Source organism: Microcebus murinus, chromosome 17 (genome assembly GCF_040939455.1).
Source record: "Microcebus murinus isolate Inina chromosome 17, M.murinus_Inina_mat1.0, whole genome shotgun sequence".
Classification (NCBI taxonomy): domain Eukaryota; kingdom Metazoa; phylum Chordata; class Mammalia; order Primates; family Cheirogaleidae; genus Microcebus; species Microcebus murinus.
Genome location: NC_134120.1, coordinates 51,438,929 through 51,455,978, shown reverse-complemented (window position 1 = coordinate 51,455,978; position 17,050 = coordinate 51,438,929). Strand labels below are relative to the sequence as shown.

At 40.1% G+C, this 17,050-nt stretch overlaps 1 protein-coding gene across 33 annotated transcripts in view; it reads left to right on the top strand.

Moving 5' to 3' along the window:
* The window catches only part of EPB41L3 (erythrocyte membrane protein band 4.1 like 3), a 217,618-nt gene that overhangs the window by 152,729 nt on the left and 47,839 nt on the right, over window positions 1-17,050 (top strand). For all 33 annotated transcript variants that reach the window (XM_075993645.1, XM_075993637.1, XM_075993644.1 and 30 more), the window contains exons 4-5: window positions 14,956-15,060; window positions 16,485-16,527. In XM_075993645.1, the coding sequence (XP_075849760.1) occupies window positions 14,956-15,060; window positions 16,485-16,527 (148 nt within the window). The remainder of the gene's footprint in view (window positions 1-14,955; window positions 15,061-16,484; window positions 16,528-17,050) is intronic.

Genomic DNA, 17,050 nt, shown 5'->3' with positions numbered 1-17,050 from the left:
TAGGGTGTTTGGAAAACTAGAAGGAATAGAGACTTGTTATTCCTTATGGAATGCCATGATGGCAGCAAATAAAGTCACGAAAGAGGCACCATATTCTTTAGGGAAATGCCATTAAACTGAGCTTGTAAAGCACATGAATGGTTTTAAATGATAACCCCAAGCGAAATGCTTCAGTTAATGTTCCCAGTTATTCATTTAGAAAAAATACTACCCAGACGTCATGACTCGCAGAGCTTTCTTTAATAGTATGATTATTAAGAATTCCTCATCATAGGAGGGGAAAAAAGAATAAAACGCCACTACCAAAATTGGAAATGTAATCTGTTTTAAAAGTACATTTTACTTTAACGTGGGGCTTCTATTATTCATACCCCACCATGCTCTAACAAGGATTTAAGGTGTTTTATATAAATGTACATACTATGAGTAGAAAATAAGTAAGTAAAAAGCAGGACCAAGAGGAAATGAGAAAGCAAGAGTGAGGTTAGTCCAGAAAGTGCATGTGTGTTCTGAGCTCTGGCCTGCAGAGAAGGAAGCCGCGACTCGGTGTCCGTACCATGAAAACGACTCAGTAATTTGAAAGAAATAACTTTATTCGGGGACAGTTTGAGGGAAACTCTCTACTGCAGCTCTCAGATTGCTTCTTCAGGGAATGGATCGTGAATAGCCGTCAGCAAAGCCTCAGTGATTGTTACTTCTGTCAGTTAAACCTTTAATAAGCATTAAGTAATGATTGGTCAGTGAGATTGTGTTCCTCACTGAGGACCCAAGATGCAGCTTCTTATGATGTCTAGTGCAGGTAGATATTAGAGGCATTTTATATTTTATAACAGATAAAACTGGCAAATGTGGCATGGACGCGGGGCCAACATGGGCTTCCTCCTCCCCTCCCCAACAAGTGTAGATGGTGGGACCAGTCGTGACAGGAGGTGGGTTGGGCAACAGAGCAATACTGCTACAGCCATCTTCCTGAAGGACGGTGGCCTAGAGAGCCCGAGTGAGAGGCCACTCCTGCACAGCAGCCGTGAACCCATTGGTCACACAACAGATAACAGTGGGCCAGTGGGCAGTAGGCTCTCAAAACATATAAAAAATTATTCCTCCTACTAGAAGCCAGTGAAGAAGATCTAGATAGGACAGTGTCTGGGCAGTATTCCAGAGCTATGTGTGTGTGTGTTTGTTTGTTTGTTTGTTTGTTGTGAGTCAGGCTCTCGCCACATTGCCCAAGCTAGACTCAATCTCCTGGGCTCAAGCGATGCTCTCACCTCTGCCTCTAAGTACCTGGAACTGCAGGTGCAAGCGTGCTGCCACCACACCTGGCTTCAGAGCTGTATTTTTTAATAGCAGAACTAGAGGTGATTCAGGCATTTTCTCATGAGAAGTGAAGTCTTGACAGGAACATAATCACAAAGAGAATATCACCCTCCTTCTGCAAGGACATGGGCCATGGAAGTGCCTAAGGATGAGGTTAAAATATACCTCAGAAATTTGGATCTAGGCCATTGTAGAGACAAAAGGATGCTTAAGATCCCAAAACTGCTTTCTAGGAAATTACTTCAATAATTTTATCCCATGAAAACTTTAAGGCATTCATAGTGCATTTAAGCTTGGGCAATATAATTTCTTCTGTATTCTTTAAGATAACCTCAAATCTGAATATATGCCCAGATATGTAAATGAGTTCATTCCCTTTATAAGGTCATTAACTGTAAGCCCATCAAATATGGTGACTGCTATAAAAATGTTGACTTCAGTTTTAGAAGAGTTTTTAGGTAACAGGACCAATCACACACTTAATAGTGAATGCCCCAAACTGTTATTCACATATTTATGTTTCCGTACATAGATGGGGGAGGCAGGAGGGGAGAATATTCTTCCTAGTTATCCAGGAGTTTTAAAGTTTTAAAAAGGGAATCCAAGACACATCCCTCTGCTACGAACAGAATTTCTATCTACATACATCAAAGACCATACCTACGGTGCAAGTGGTGTCAAGGTGCAGGTTTGTTGACACCTGAGGGAGTAGGCTGGCCTGATGCAGGTCAGCCAGGGGAGGTCCTTAGAAACCATGATCCACCTTGTATTTTTCTATTTTGTGAGTGGTAAAGTGTGTATGAAATGAAAGCAATGGAGCAAAACCACAGCTCAAGACCACTTACTCTTTGGGGAGAATTTGAGAAATTTATCAGGAAGTTAACCTGTAACATTTAAGGTGGAATTTTAAAAAACTATTAGATCTTTCATTTGTGGTAATAAAGCATTCTCTTCTTACCAAAATGAAGGGGGTGGGGAAATTCAACACTAGTTCTAGCCGGAACAGATTATACCCACATGGTAGAGAAATGTAAACAAATGGTCATGAACAAATTTCAAAGATCAGAGCAGTTTTTGAAGGGTTTTGAAGCAGGAAATGAACCCCAGATGCATTTATTTAGCTTGATTTTCCTTTCTGTCTTTAAAAAATGATTCTGCCCAATGCCAGGCACTGTGGGAGGTGCTGGGAGTCTAGTCATGAGAGAAGATGGTGTACCTGGGAACTACCATTACCGACACCAAATTGTGATACAACACATGTAAGAGTGCCGCCCCGACCTGTGTCATGCAGGGGCTGCAAGAACAGCTTCCCCAGGGTTTGGCCCAGTGCTGGAGGTGGGGGGGGGGGATGGTGAGGGAGGAGCGCTTGAGCAGCGAGGGCAGGCTGAGCAGGCAGAAGAACGTCCTGGGCGTGCAGGTGTTGTGTGCAGGGCAGGAAGGGCCCTGGGGTCCAGGGGCTGTGGCAAGGGTGTCTGGTGGAGTGCGGAGAGCTGGTGGAGGCGGGTGATCGTGCGGGAGGAAGCCACAGGGGGACACAGGGTCTTCCCACAGACAGGCTTTGCCTGTCTGCGTCCCACAAGCTGCTCCCACTGCTGAATCTGCTGCTGGAACCGCTGCGGTGAGCACGTCCTCCCGCTGCTCCGCCTCTCACTCTGCTCAACTGAGAAGACGCGGCCTGTCTGGTCTGGTTCTAGAATTAGGACCAGGCCTCTCACCTTCCTAGCAGGCTTCTGCAGCCACCCCCCACCCCCATCTCAGGGCTGGGGCTGCTGGGGCAAAGAGGATTAGCGCTGGCTTTCCTGGTCTGTGAGCTCCCGAGGTATTAAGCCAGGATGCCCTGCCGGAGCAGGGTCAGAAAACAGCCCTGACCTTTGACTCGCAGTCCCACTGTACCCCAGAGTGGTCCTTATGGGGTGTTACATGTGTCAGAAACAGGTGAAGAAGGTATATCAAATCAAAATGTTTAGTGATTGAAAAGACTTTTTTCCTCCCCTATCTATTGGATTTTAAATACTAATAATCTAAAATATGATATGCTCAAATGAAGACAAGACTGAACTAAGTTTCATTTATAGCATGATCGTGTCCTATTTTTACCGTTTATTTGTATTTCATTATAGGTCTTACATAGATTATAAGATCCTTTTAATTTAAAAACTCACATTTAACTGGTAAAAAAATAACTACTTTTTAAATTATGTTAGTTTTAGTAGTTTATATAATAACCGTGATATTCTTCCTCTTCCTGCTTACTCACAGCTTTGCCCTATTAATAGGCTAAGACAGTTGATGGAAAGAAAGGACACAGATCACTTAGCACATATTTTTTAAAGTAATGGCAATATTATTTTTATATTGTTTTGATCATCAGTGCCTTTTATAGAATTGAATTGTGACAGTGCTACAAATTCATACTTACTAAATTCATATTTAAAGTCGTGTTTTCATTGTCAACATTTACACTGCATATAGCTCTTTATTTGGCTAAATAAATTACAAATCACAGTTTGAGTTTTGCTTGTTTATTTGGGGTTTTTGAGGATTCTTAGAAAGGACATTAAGTACTTCCTCTCACAGGAAAAATTTCTCATAGTTTCACATCATTCAGAATTACCCTAATACGGTTATTTTACATGATTTAAGCATGTGTCTCTTTCAAACATTCCTCTTTCTTAGGCTTTCTTTTCTGCATTCATTTTACACACATTGGCTTAGTGACCTGAATCCTCAGCAGATTAACAGCAGGCAATGTTGTCTGACAGTTCACTGCCAGCATCTCATATGTGTGATGTGGAAGTCTTTGTGAAAAATCAAGCCCAGTGTTTTTGCTGGCCAAGGAGAAGCATGCCTCACTGGAAAGCTATTATCTGCCACAGTGCAGGTCTCTGAGCACGAAAGTTTGATTTCAAACAGAGGCTGGAATTACTACAACAAATGAAGGCAGAAACTGATTGTGGCTGATAAAAGAAAAAAAAGACCTCTTTAAAAAAAAGGTGGATGGACTGAATGTGCAGGAAGGGACTTCTGCGGCGTATGTGCTAGACGTGTTTGTGTACCGTATCACAGTCAGCCGCAGGTCAACTCTACTGCCACCGGCAACCCGTTCTGGTTTTGGCAGTGCTGTGTGCCGTACAGACGATGATACGTGACCACCTCGTTGTTTTGGCCTAGGACGTGCCAAAATGTGCTGATATACCGCACACATATTAAAAACCATTTTGTGAGTGTGTGTTTGTAAAAGATAATTGAATGTACACTCAATTTACTGATGTTAATACTACTTTTGAACAGTTTTCCAGGTTTACCCATATAATGAGATTTGCTTTTCATAAGAACAATGGTTTGATTTGTTTTCCATGATTTCATTGTATTAACAGAAAAAATAGGCTTTCAATAGTATGTCAATCTCTATATCCAACTTTTATAGCATTAGATACCTTAAATTTATGGGGCTCTTTATCAAAAGGGCCTAATAATAATTACCAGCGGAGCCAAGCACAGTGGCACATGCCGATAGTCCCACCCCGATACTCGAGAGGCTGAGGCAGGAAGACCCCTTGAGCCCAGGGGTTTGAGGCTGCAGTGAGCTGTGGTTGCACTACTGCACTCCAGCCTGGGCGACGCAGTGAGACTCTTTCTGGGGGAAAAAAAAATCACCAGCATTTATTGTTTGTGCTTTCTTTGAGTTAGACAATGTGCTTTCCAGTGTTTTATCTTAATGCAACAGTGCTATGAGTAAGTACCAATATTATTTCCATTTTATGATGAAAACAGTGAATGAAGCTCTGAGAGGTTACATAACGTGTCTGACATCACACAGCTAGTTAGTTGTAAAACTGGACTCCAGTCGTGGGACTAATAGACAACACTTAGAATAATGGGAAAGCAAACTTGAAATATGTAGGAATGTCCATTTTAAAGATATTTAAATAATGCTAGATTAATTCTAATCTCTAGGTAATTTAATCATGGGGATAAATCACATGTGTTCAGTATTTTGTTTATAAACTTATCAAAACCTGAAAATAGTCCCATATTCCTGTTTTAACAGAACACTCCAGATTGTCCTTGCTAACGTGATTGAGAATGTGATAGAGTAATTATTGATCGATTGATTAATGTTTGAAAGAAGTTACTATCATGGTTTTCTGAAGAGCTGATTACTAATGAATTTAAAGAAAGGACTGACAATATATGTAACATCCAGAGAGAAGAAATGTGATCTCTGCCTCTCATGTTAGCCCTCTGTGGATATACTGTCTAGATCACATTTGGGATTAGTACCCAGGCTGGAAGATCCCATTAAGTCCTGCCCCATGGGAATGGATTCTGGCAGTAGTGATGTGGATAATGGACTTTCTCCTGTGCTTATTAAACTTGGTGTTGCATGAACGCTGGAAACAAAGCCCATCCTGGCAGGAGATGCAGCTGGGGCAGCCGGTGCTGTATTTTGCTGCTTAGGGCTGTCCACCTCTCTCTAAGGCTTTATGGACTCTGTTATCACAGACCAGACATCATTGTCTTTTGTTCCTGGGTTTGACCACAGCCTCTTGGTATTTTCCAAGTATGGATTAAAACAAACAAACAAACAAACAGCAAAAGCCCCACCCATTCTCCACTGAAATTTCAGGGCAGACAGTGTTAGAATGTTTTTCTATCAGGAATCAAATAGAGGTGGGAGGAAAAGCCCAGGAAAGATGATTTCGCAGAGTGCAGGTGTCTGATTTGGGCTCAACTCTGGCCTAGACAATTTGTGTGAGCTCTTCAGGGGCTCCTACATGGCGGGTCAGTGGTAGTGCGATCATTTAGAAGTAAAGAGAATTCTGAATGAGCTTTGGATGTGAGGAAAATGGAAAAGCATTCAGGGAGGAAAAATGCGATTAAGGAAGGAAGCATGAAAAAAAAAAGATGGCATTTTGCTTCAAGATTAATTCAAAATAATGTTAGAAGAAATTCTTTTTTCAAATTCATGTCAGTAGCACTTCTTAGGCACATAGATTGAATGCCTGCTGTGTTCAGACACTGCATCAGGACAGTTAAAAGGGTAAACAGTTTCTTGTCCTCGGGAAGCAGAAATGCAAGTCCCCAAAATACTACAATCATGGAAGAAAATAAATTTCAAACAAAAAGTCAGTGAATGGTCTCTTTGAGGAACATACACAACAGAAAGAATCAAGTACTTATGGTGTTGATACCCCCTCAAACTTCATAATAGCTGAAATAAGGGTACAAAAGCATCAGTTTTCTGGAAAGTTCTCAATATCATAGCTGTCCATATTTTCTTGTATGAATATGATTGGTTTAAGCCCATTTGTCCGTGTGATTGTGTAAAGGAAAGCATACGCCCGTTCATAGACACACCTTGCTCATACGCAAACCTTCTGATCAGGCCTCCCTGCCCGCCCCTCGGCAGTAGGGACTGCTGATCAGCTCCAGGTCTCAGGCAAGACAACTTACTTTCCTTATTTTCTTCATGGTTGTGCAGCTTCAGATAGATAAGTGTAAGCCATCTTCTAAGGCTAAAAGATAATTTTTGACTTGACAGATTTCTCTAATTTCAGCTTTTCTGGAAGAGATCTTTACTCGGGCTGATTCATAGCTTTGTGAGACTGAAAGGGGAAAGAAACAAATTCTGTTGTAGTCTTGTGCTGGGATTTAGTGTCATTTGCTTTTTCCTACTTTAGCACTCAGTGTCGTAAGCACAGATTAAGAAATGACTGCTAGGGACTCGGGCATAGGGGCAGTGCTCTTTCTGGAGAAAGCACTGCCAAAGGTAGCAGCCTTCCCCAGGTTGAATGCCGGATGTTTGCACTTTGGGGTAATCTCAGTCAGCTGCTAGGGAAGATGCTAATGCTCCTGCTCTATCAGAAAAGATGAAACCCAGACCTTTATGAACCTACCTGGGGTCATTCCTTAGTAATGTAGCAGGATCCTGAGTAAAAGTCTATATTTTAGCTATCCAAGGGGAAAGTGTCTCCCCCTTAAAAAAACAAAGCTTAACAAACTTCAACACCTTTTTTCAAAACATTTGTACTATATATTTTATTCCTAGCTAGCTCTGAATGCAAGTTCGTATTTTGCGGGTTTTTCCCTCAGAGTTTAGTAATTTATTATTTTTCATTTGTATCATTTTATTTCTGCATTTGGCTGGTTTATTATTTCTTGAGAACTTATATTTCTCAAAAATAATTGTTGGATAGGATGTATTAAGATTTTTAAGCTTGTATGTCTATGTAAAACAATTCTATCATAATATACCTATAAGTGTTGGCACAAGAGGCCTAAACAGAGACTAAATGGGGCCTAGACTAAATCTGGAAAAGTTACATGTTTGTTTCCTCACAAAAAAGTAAAATTTCTTTAGAGTCCTCATATTTTAAAATTTCTAAGTTGTAAACGTCATTTAACTTAAAGCATACCTTTCAACCATGCCTGCATGAATTACCTGGGAATCTTTAAAAAATGTAGTTGCCTTGGGCCCATCTTCAGAAATTCCAATTTAATTGACCTGAGGTTGGAGCCTGGGCATTGGCGTGTTTTAAATGCTCTCAGGACCCACTGTTCAAAGCCACTAGTGTAAAATATAGCTTCTGTGTCGTTGTTATAATATGCTAGGGAGAAAAATTTTATATATAGTTTCATCAAGTTACTGTTCTAATCTCATAATGACATTTGACCAGATGTGAGGCCCTGTGAAAGATGAAATAGAGGAGACATGATGCCACAGCAGGTGTCCTTAGGGTCAGGGATAAAAGGGAAGTGACCAGGAACACAGCTGGGACATGAGGCAGAAGATGGGAAGTGCTGCCATAAAGTGGTGCTATAAAGTGTTACAGTGTCCAGAGGAGAGAAAATTACATTTGGCTGGGGAGACAAGAAATACTCTAAAGAAGTGGCACTGGAAAAATCTTTTGAAAGATGAGAAGGATTTCACAGGCAAGAGGCAAGGCAGAGCATTTGGGGCCATTGAGAGCATCATTGTGGTGATACCTGAGATGCACTGAAACATGTCACACATGTTTAAATCCACGAGCTCATTGTGGTGAATATCATGTGAAACAACAAGATCTAATTGGTGACTTTTGGATGATGCTGGGGAACCAGCTTGTGATCTTGAAAATGGATAGAAAGAAGCAGCGTTTATCTCAACTTTCACAATTAAGCTGAATCACTGGGTAAACAATACTGACAGAGAGAAGTATCTCTTTATAAACATGCTCCAGCTAATAAATGAAGAAGGAATGGTGTGGGTTGGAATATCACCATTTTGCAACCTAGATATAGTAGGCTTAGGGCAGTGGTTATCAGTGACTGCTGGTATCACAAGCTGTCACCTTATGCCCGCTGATGAAATTACACAGCATCGCTTATGATAAACCAAAATCTGACCAAGCATCTAGAGTTAACTGCCAATTTACAGGCTATTCAGGAGAATGAGGAAATGTGTTAAATTATACCATGAAGATGCAAACAGCAAAGTCTAGACTGAGGAAACTCTACAGGCAAATGACTTTGTTTCTTAGACAAATTAATATCAAGGGGAAAACCAAGTTGGGAACTTGCAGATTAAGTTTTGATTCTCATGTTTACTTTTAAAAAATTTTTTGAATATTTACTCATAAAAGTAAAATTATTGGAAGTTTAACTTTATTAACTTTTGTAAACATTTAGTAAATATTAACGATTCAAAATAAGAGGTTATGTAATTTTTTGTTAGTCTTCCTCTCTTTTTAATTGGTTTTACAGAAAAGCTGATCAGGAAGTCCAGAGTTCCCAGCTCCTCCTATCTTTGACGTCTTACATTAGTGTGGCACATTCGTTACAATTCATGAGCTAATATTGACACATTATTAACTAAAGTCCACAATTTACATGAGAGTTCATTCCTTATGTTGTATATTCAATGGGTTTTGATAAGTATATAATATGGGTTTTGGTAAATATATAATGTCACGTCTCCCCCGTTACATTATCATACAGAATAGTTTCATTGTCTTTAAAATGCCCTGTGCTCAGCAATCCCATTGCTGGGCATCTACCCAAATGATCCAGTGACACTCTACAAAAAAGACACCTGCACTCGAATGTTTATAGCAGCACAATTCATAATTGCAAGGCTGTGGAAACAGCCCAAGTGCCCATCAATCCAAGAATGGATTAATAAAATGTGGTATATGTACACCATGGAGTACTATTCAGCTCTAAGAAACAATGGTGATATAGCACACCTTATATTTTCCTGGTTAGAGCTGGAACCCATACTACTAAGTGAAGTATCCCAAGAATGGAAAAACAAGCACCAGATATATTCTCCAGCAAACTGGTATTAACTGAGTAGCACCTAAGAGGACACATAGGTGCTACAGGAATAGGGTATTGGGCAGGTGGGAGGGGGGAGGGGGGCGGGTATATACATACATAGTGAGTGAGATGTGCACCATCTGGGGGATGGTCATGATGGAGACTCAGACTTTTGGGGGGAGGGGGGGAAATGGGCATTTATTGAAACCTTAAAATCTGTACCCCCATAATATGCCAAAATAAAAAAAATAATAATAAAATTAAAAAAAAAAAAATGCCCTGTGCTCCACCTGTTCATCTCCTCCCCCCCCACTGGCCCAGCCCTTGGTCTTTTTACTGTCTTTTTATTTTGCCTTTTCCTGAGCGACATATACAGCAGTGCTCCCTTACCCATGGTTTTAGTTACTACCGCAGTTCAAAAGTAGGTGAGCATTTTACTATAAGATATTTTGACAGAGAGAGAGACCATGTTCACATGACTTTTATCACACTATAATTGTTGTGTTGTGTTTTATTATTAGTTATTGTTGTTAATCTCTCACTGTGCCTAATTTATAAATTAAAGTTGATTATAGGTATGCATAGGAAAAATGTATGTCTCTTGGGTTTGGTATGATCCCCAGTTTCAGGCATCCTCTGGGGATCTTGGGACGTATTAATACATTTCCCATGGATAAGGAGGGACGACTGTAGTTGGAATAAAACAGTGTGCCGCCTTTTCATACAGACTTCTTTTGCTTAGCTATATGCATTTAAGGCTTTTCATGTCTTTTTGTGGCTTGATAGCTCATTTTTTTCTATCAGTGAGCAATATTCTAATGTCTAAGTGTACCACAGTTTGTGTCTTGATTCACCTACCCAAAGACTTCTTGGTTGCTTCCAAGTTTTGGCGAGTATGAATAAAGCTGCTACAAACATTTGTGTGCAAGTTTTTGTTGTTGTTTTTCACTTGTTTTTGAGACAGAGTCTCACTCTGTTGCCCTTAGTAGAGTGCCGTGGCATCAGCCTAGCTCACAACAACCTCAAACTTCAGGGCTCAAGCGATCCTCCTGCCTCAGCCTCCCAAGTAGCTGGAACTACAAGGGCATGCCATGACACTCAGCTAATTTTTCTATTTTTAGTAGAGATGGTGTCTCCCCCTTACTGAGGCTGGTCTCAAACTCCTGAGCTCAAGCAGTCCTCGCTCCTCAGCCTCCCAGAGTTCTAGGATTACAGGCGTGAACCACTACGCCCAGCCAGTGTGCAAGTTTTTGAGTAGACATGAGTTTTCAACTCTTTTGGATAAATACCAAGGAGCATGATTGCTGAATCATATGATAGGAGAATGTTTAGTTTTGTGAGAAGCCACCAAACTGTCTCCCAAAGTGGCTGTACTGTTCTACATTCCCACTAGCAATGAATGGGAGTTCCTGTTGCTCCATATCTTCACCAGCATTTAGTGTTGTCGGTGTTTTGGATTTTAGCTATTCTAGTAGGTGTGAGGATGGTATCTCACTGTTGTTTTAATTTGCAGTTCCTTATGACATACGATGTGGGGCATCTTTTCATATGCTTGTTTGCCATCAGTATGTCTTCTTTGGGAAGATGTCAGTTCAGAAATTTTGTCCATTTTTTTAATTGTGGCATTCTCTTATTGTTGAGTTTTAAGAGTTCTTTGTATATCTTGGGTACCAATTCTCCAACAGGTATATATTTTACCAATATTTTCTCCCAGTTTGTAGCTTGTCTTTTAATTCTCTTTACGTTCTCTTTTGGCTGCAACTTCTCCTAATACTCAACAATTTTATGAATCAATTTGGAAATTTTTTAAAGGAAAGAAAAAAATGTAATTAAGACTGAAACTTATTTAAATTGCTTAGGGATATGCCACTCTTAGATCATTTTATTTAAAGCCTTCCCAGTTGTTGGGCTATAGTATTCCTATTTACTCTATCAGAAACAGAAATACAATTTGCCAGTGGAAATTTCAAGAAGGCAGGGCACCTTTGGTTTGTTACTCCAGGATATTTCCTAGTGAAATAGTATACATGAGCTGTGAGGAGTGCCTTTGAGTTAGAGATGACTTATCTCAGAAAGAACTACAACAAGACTAAATACTCCTAGTTTTCTCTGATTAGGTAAATTATCCATTAGTTTAGATTACCTCTGTCAGTTTTTTTTTTAAATGTACTCAATTCTTGACTCACAGTGTCTATATCTAACCACATCCCATGACCGTAGGTACCTAGATTTGATCACTTAATGAACAGCGTGTCTTTGGGAACCATAATAGTTAACACAGTTTCTCCAAAATTTGCAGTCTAATAGTTGGGCTTTATTCACATGTTAAATGTTCTTGCCTACAGATACATGCAGAGGTCAACAAGTAGAAACAGTTGATTTGAAAGTTGAATAATGTGCTAGAAAAAAGAAATCTTCTGATTTAAAAGAATTGAGAGAGTTTTAGAGTTGGGCGAGATTGCAGAGGGGATCCAGTCCAGGGCTAGAAAATGGTTTCACGTCATGTCCCAACTCCATCTTTCTCGTGGTGGTGAGACCTGGCACGTGGGAGAACGGGCTTCAGCCCATTAGTAGGAATGGTCCGCCCTAAGCAAGGGGAGGCCCAGTTACGGCCTCAAGGCCATGACCACCTTGCTCAGTAGTTTTACATGCTCACTCAAGGATGAGACAGTGGAGACGCAAATAATTCAGAAGCCTTTTCCAGAGTCACCGTCTTAGCTGGTGGCTGTTCTGACACTTAGCAGGTAGGAATTTCATTATTTCCATTCCATATAAACATGTACAGTTGCTTCTGGTCAACTGGTCTCAGCTCTTAGGGCCAGAAAAAAAAATCTCTAGCATGGACCACAATGTCTTAAAAACCAATGTTTAAAATATTCAGTAAGAAAAAAGATCTGGTCTACTCAAGAGAAAGATAGATAGCATTAATAGAAATCAAATTGTGAGAAGCCTTCAAAGCAAGAGCCAGATAGCATAACAGTTTGTGCTGGAACTAATCCACGCCACCTGCTGGGCGCAGGGAAGGACCCAGCAGCTGGGAGACCGTTGATCGAAACAGAGAGCAGGCCAGGCTGCAGCCTGGTGAGGAAGGATCTCCCGCTGAGGGCTGCTGTGATCTGTTGCATCAGAAGATACGGGAAGCACAGAGTCAGGCAAAACCTTGTCTAGGAAAGTTTTTGTATTTTTGTTTGTTTGTTATTTATTCATTGAGAGAGTATTTGGTCAGATCCTGATGTGTATTTTTGTGTGTTATGTGGTCAAACAAAAGTTATTAGGTAATAAGCAGGTAACTAATATCTAAAGAAAAGAGCAGGTCTTGTTATTTATCAAGCTGCTTCATGGTGCCACCAGGAGTTGACTCTACGTTAGTTATTCTGCCATTTGTCAGCCACCAGGCTATAACATTAGCGGACTTTTATGAAGTGTTTGATAGGTGCCTCCACTGGACCAAGTTTGAACACATTATTTTAATATCAGCCTTTCCAAAGAAGTAGGGTTGTGTCATAGAAACAGAGGAAAAGAGCAGAGGTTCACGTAGTTGCAAAGGACATACTGTCGATTGAAACCCAGGTTTATCTGATTCTAAAGCCAGTTCCCAGAGTCATTCTATAAGACTGCCACTCTCATTCACCTTCTTTGAACCTCTGTTCTTATCTGGTATTATTACATTGATAATATGAATAGAACCATTAGAACCAGGTTTTTATGAAAAATTTTATAATTTTTAAAGCAGTTTTCAGAAATGATATGCTGTTATTTATAAATAAAAGATTTAGGCCAGGCATGGTGGCACACACCTGTAATCCCTAACACTCTGGGAGGCTGATGAGGGAGGATTGTTTGAGGTCAGATGTTCGAGACCAGCCTGAGCAAGAACGAGACCCTGTCTCTACTAAAAATAGAAAAAATTAGCCAGGTGTGGCGGTGCACACCTATAGTCACAGCTGCTCAGGAGGCTGAGACAAGAGGATTGCTTGAGCCCAGGAGTTGGAGGTTGAAGTGAGCTATGATGACGCCACTGCACTCTAGCCAGGGCAACAGAGAGAGGCTCTGTCTCCAAAAAAAAAAAAAAAAGAGATTTAAACCAGTAAGCAGGCATTTCATTGTTATAATATTTATTCATAGCCAATAAGCAATGTTATTATGTAGTTTTACCAACAAATAATTTATTTTCATACTTTATGGAACTGTTTTTTCCAAATATATCATTGATTATTTAGCTAGCTGCAATTTAGACTTGACTTTCCTATCATAAATTTACCTTTTTTCCTAAATAGTCATGCTTGAAGGGACCAAGTAATTGCTTTCAACATAATTATGGCTGTGCAGTAACGCACCACTAACGGGCCTTTTGAATGCTTATGATTTTGGCATGGACATAATTTATCAATTTTCATATTTCTCATTGTTGCTATATTAAATCCTAAGGACAAATATACTTAATATATTAGATGTAAAATGTTAGTACCATACAAACAAAAAGTAGTTTAGCTTATTTGTTGCCAGTTAATTCCTCACAAACTCCAAGGCTATGTTTAAAGACCCTTGGAAGGATTAGGTAAAAAAAAATGATAGTGTAGTACAATAAATTAGCTGATGAATTTTCTTTCCCCAAATAACTACCTTTCTCCATGTTCCTGCTTAATGGTCGAAAATATAGCACATATATCTATATCATTTATATATGATAACTAAAATCCTTAAACTTGATACTTTTGTTATGTTTAATAAGGATTTGCTCGAAGAGAAATTGAAAAATTTGTTGGTACAAAACTGAAATTTGTGGCAAAAAGACAAAACAAAAATAAACTAATGAAGTTAGTTTAATGGATTTTAGAAAGTAATCGTTAGAATTTCTTAGTAAGGAATTTGAATAGAAAGTTTTAAGTGAGATTCTACCTAAGACAAGGAATAAGGTTCATTCTTCTCAGGATTTTACAGCCTGAGAACTGAGTTAGGGTGCTGTGAAACACGGCGTTGTCGGCCCTTTACTCCCTTTCACTGTCAGGATTTTTACATTTCACAAAATATTTTATGTTTCTAAGCATCGCATTATTCTCCCCAGCTGCTGCTGTTTAGAAATCACCCACCAGTCCCCTGAGCATGCTCAGTGGCGCTGTTAATATTTTGTTTCTGTCTGTTTATTCGTAGGGGTGGGCTTATGTAGGTTGAGGTTCATTTTTTTTTTTTTAGCCTTTTTGCTGGTTAAACGGGAGATGGCAAAGTGATCACACTTGTCCCTTACAGCAAGGAGTGCTTTAAATTTTACTCAGTTTTATTTATGGCAGTTGGGAGAACCTTGTTATGTGTTGAATTGTTTTTCTGTTCTGTTTTCCACAGAAACGCTCCAGAGGGCAAGTGCTGTTTGATAAAGTGTGCGAACATTTGAACTTGCTAGAAAAAGACTACTTTGGGCTTACATATCGTGATGCTGAAAACCAGAAGGTGAGAGATCAAAAGCAACACAAAATATAATGGCTTGAACTGCTCATTACTGTGAACTAAAGCCGGAGGGGAGAGTCATTTTCCCAACCTCTATGCACATACCCACGTTTACTACCCCAAGTCCGGCAATACTGTTAATCCCCTATTTCCTCATGAAGCAAATCATTAACAACTTCCTTTAATCTCGAATATTCCAGAAGCAATAAGTGAGCTCTTCTGTTTTTCCTGTTAAGAGTTATTTGTGGTTCCAGGAAAGCATTTTAGATGGTGCTTTTTTTTTGGGGAGGGGGGGGTATAGTGTATTTCAGTAGATTATTTGAACCAATGAACATCATTTTCATACCTCAAAATTCCATGAAGATGTTATGGCTGTAACATATGGTCAGGGCAGCTGACTGCTGATGCTGCTGACATTCTGAATTCATCTTATGTTTTCATATTCTTACTGAATCAGAACATGCGATGTGTCATTTGCCGGCCTGATACTTGTCTAATGCACTCAGTAGACGTTCTATGTTTCATGCAATACCTCTGTAGGCTCTTCACCTGAGTGATGCAGTCTGTTCAGGACTGTACCTCATGAATCTCCACAACTATCTGAGAAATACAGAAGAGGAAATTGTTTCCATTGTGTCGGAAGCTGAGTCACAGATATTTTGCTCATAGATGTTACTTGTTTCCATGTTGTGCCATTAGGCTTACGTAATACCTACTGAATTCACCAGACACCGTCTAACTTCATTATTAAACATCTGATTCTTTCCAGTGAGGAAAAATGTAAATCATAAGTATTCATTCATTTGGGAAATTTTCTCAGTGGATGTGATCTATAATCACAGAAATCACAAATGGGAACTGAATGGGACTTGCAGCCTTAAGGCTACATGTGGCCTTCCAGATCCTTGAGTACACCCTTTCGACTGAATCCAAACTTCACAGAACAAACCCCTCTATTAAAAGGATTTCTGTGAAGTTTGGATTCGGTCCAGGGACCACACTTGGGGATCTGGAGGGCCACACGTGTTCTTAAGGCCACAGGTTCCTCACTCCTGGAGGACATCAGTGTGTCAAGTTATATGTATCTTTAATTTATCCTGGTAAGTTGGTCGAACATAGAATCTTCTGCTAGTTTTTCTCCTCTGTTTCTGTGCTCACTTGAATCCCTGAAGGAAATAGTTGTTAAATTTTTCTTTTTTTTTTTTTGTCAAGCACAAACTACACACACATATGTTTTCTCATTAGAATAGTGCCTTGGCCTCAGAGGTTTGGCAGGGGTACCAGGTGTGGGGGCGGAGGGCAGTGAGGCGAGCCTGCCCACAGCCGCTCACTCTCCACCGTATATTGAGGGCATATCTGTACTTAATCAACATTGAGGCATTTTTATTCTTCTCTGATTCAAATTCAAAATGTCATTTCTTTTTCAGAACTGGTTGGACCCTTCTAAAGAAATAAAAAAACAGATTCGAAGTAAGTTCATTTTGATTATTTTATGTGGTAATGTGAAGACTTTTAGAGAAGAAAGTTGTCTGAATTGGTAGCCCATACCCAAGTGGCTAGTGCGAATACAAAGTTGGTTTTTTTTGGTTTGTTTTTTTTTTTGAGACAGAGTCTCACTTTGTTACCCAGGCTAGAGTGAGTGCCATGGCGTCAGCCTAGCTCACAGCAACCTCAAACTCCTGGGCTCAAGCGATTCTGCTGCCTCAGCCTCCCGAGTAGCTGGGACTACAGGCATGCACCACCATGCCCGGCTAATTTTTTCTATATATATATTAGTTGGCCAATTAATTTCTTTCTGTTTATAGTAGAGACGGGGTCTCGCTCTTGCTCAGGCTGGTTTTGAACTCCTGACCTTGAGCAATCCGCCCGCCTCGGCCTCCCAGAGAGCTAGGATTACAGGCGTGAGCCACCTCGCCCGGCCACAAAGTTTTTTTTTTTTATCACAAATACAATCTGGCAGGTTGGTATGGTTCAGACAGTACCCATGTTTCAT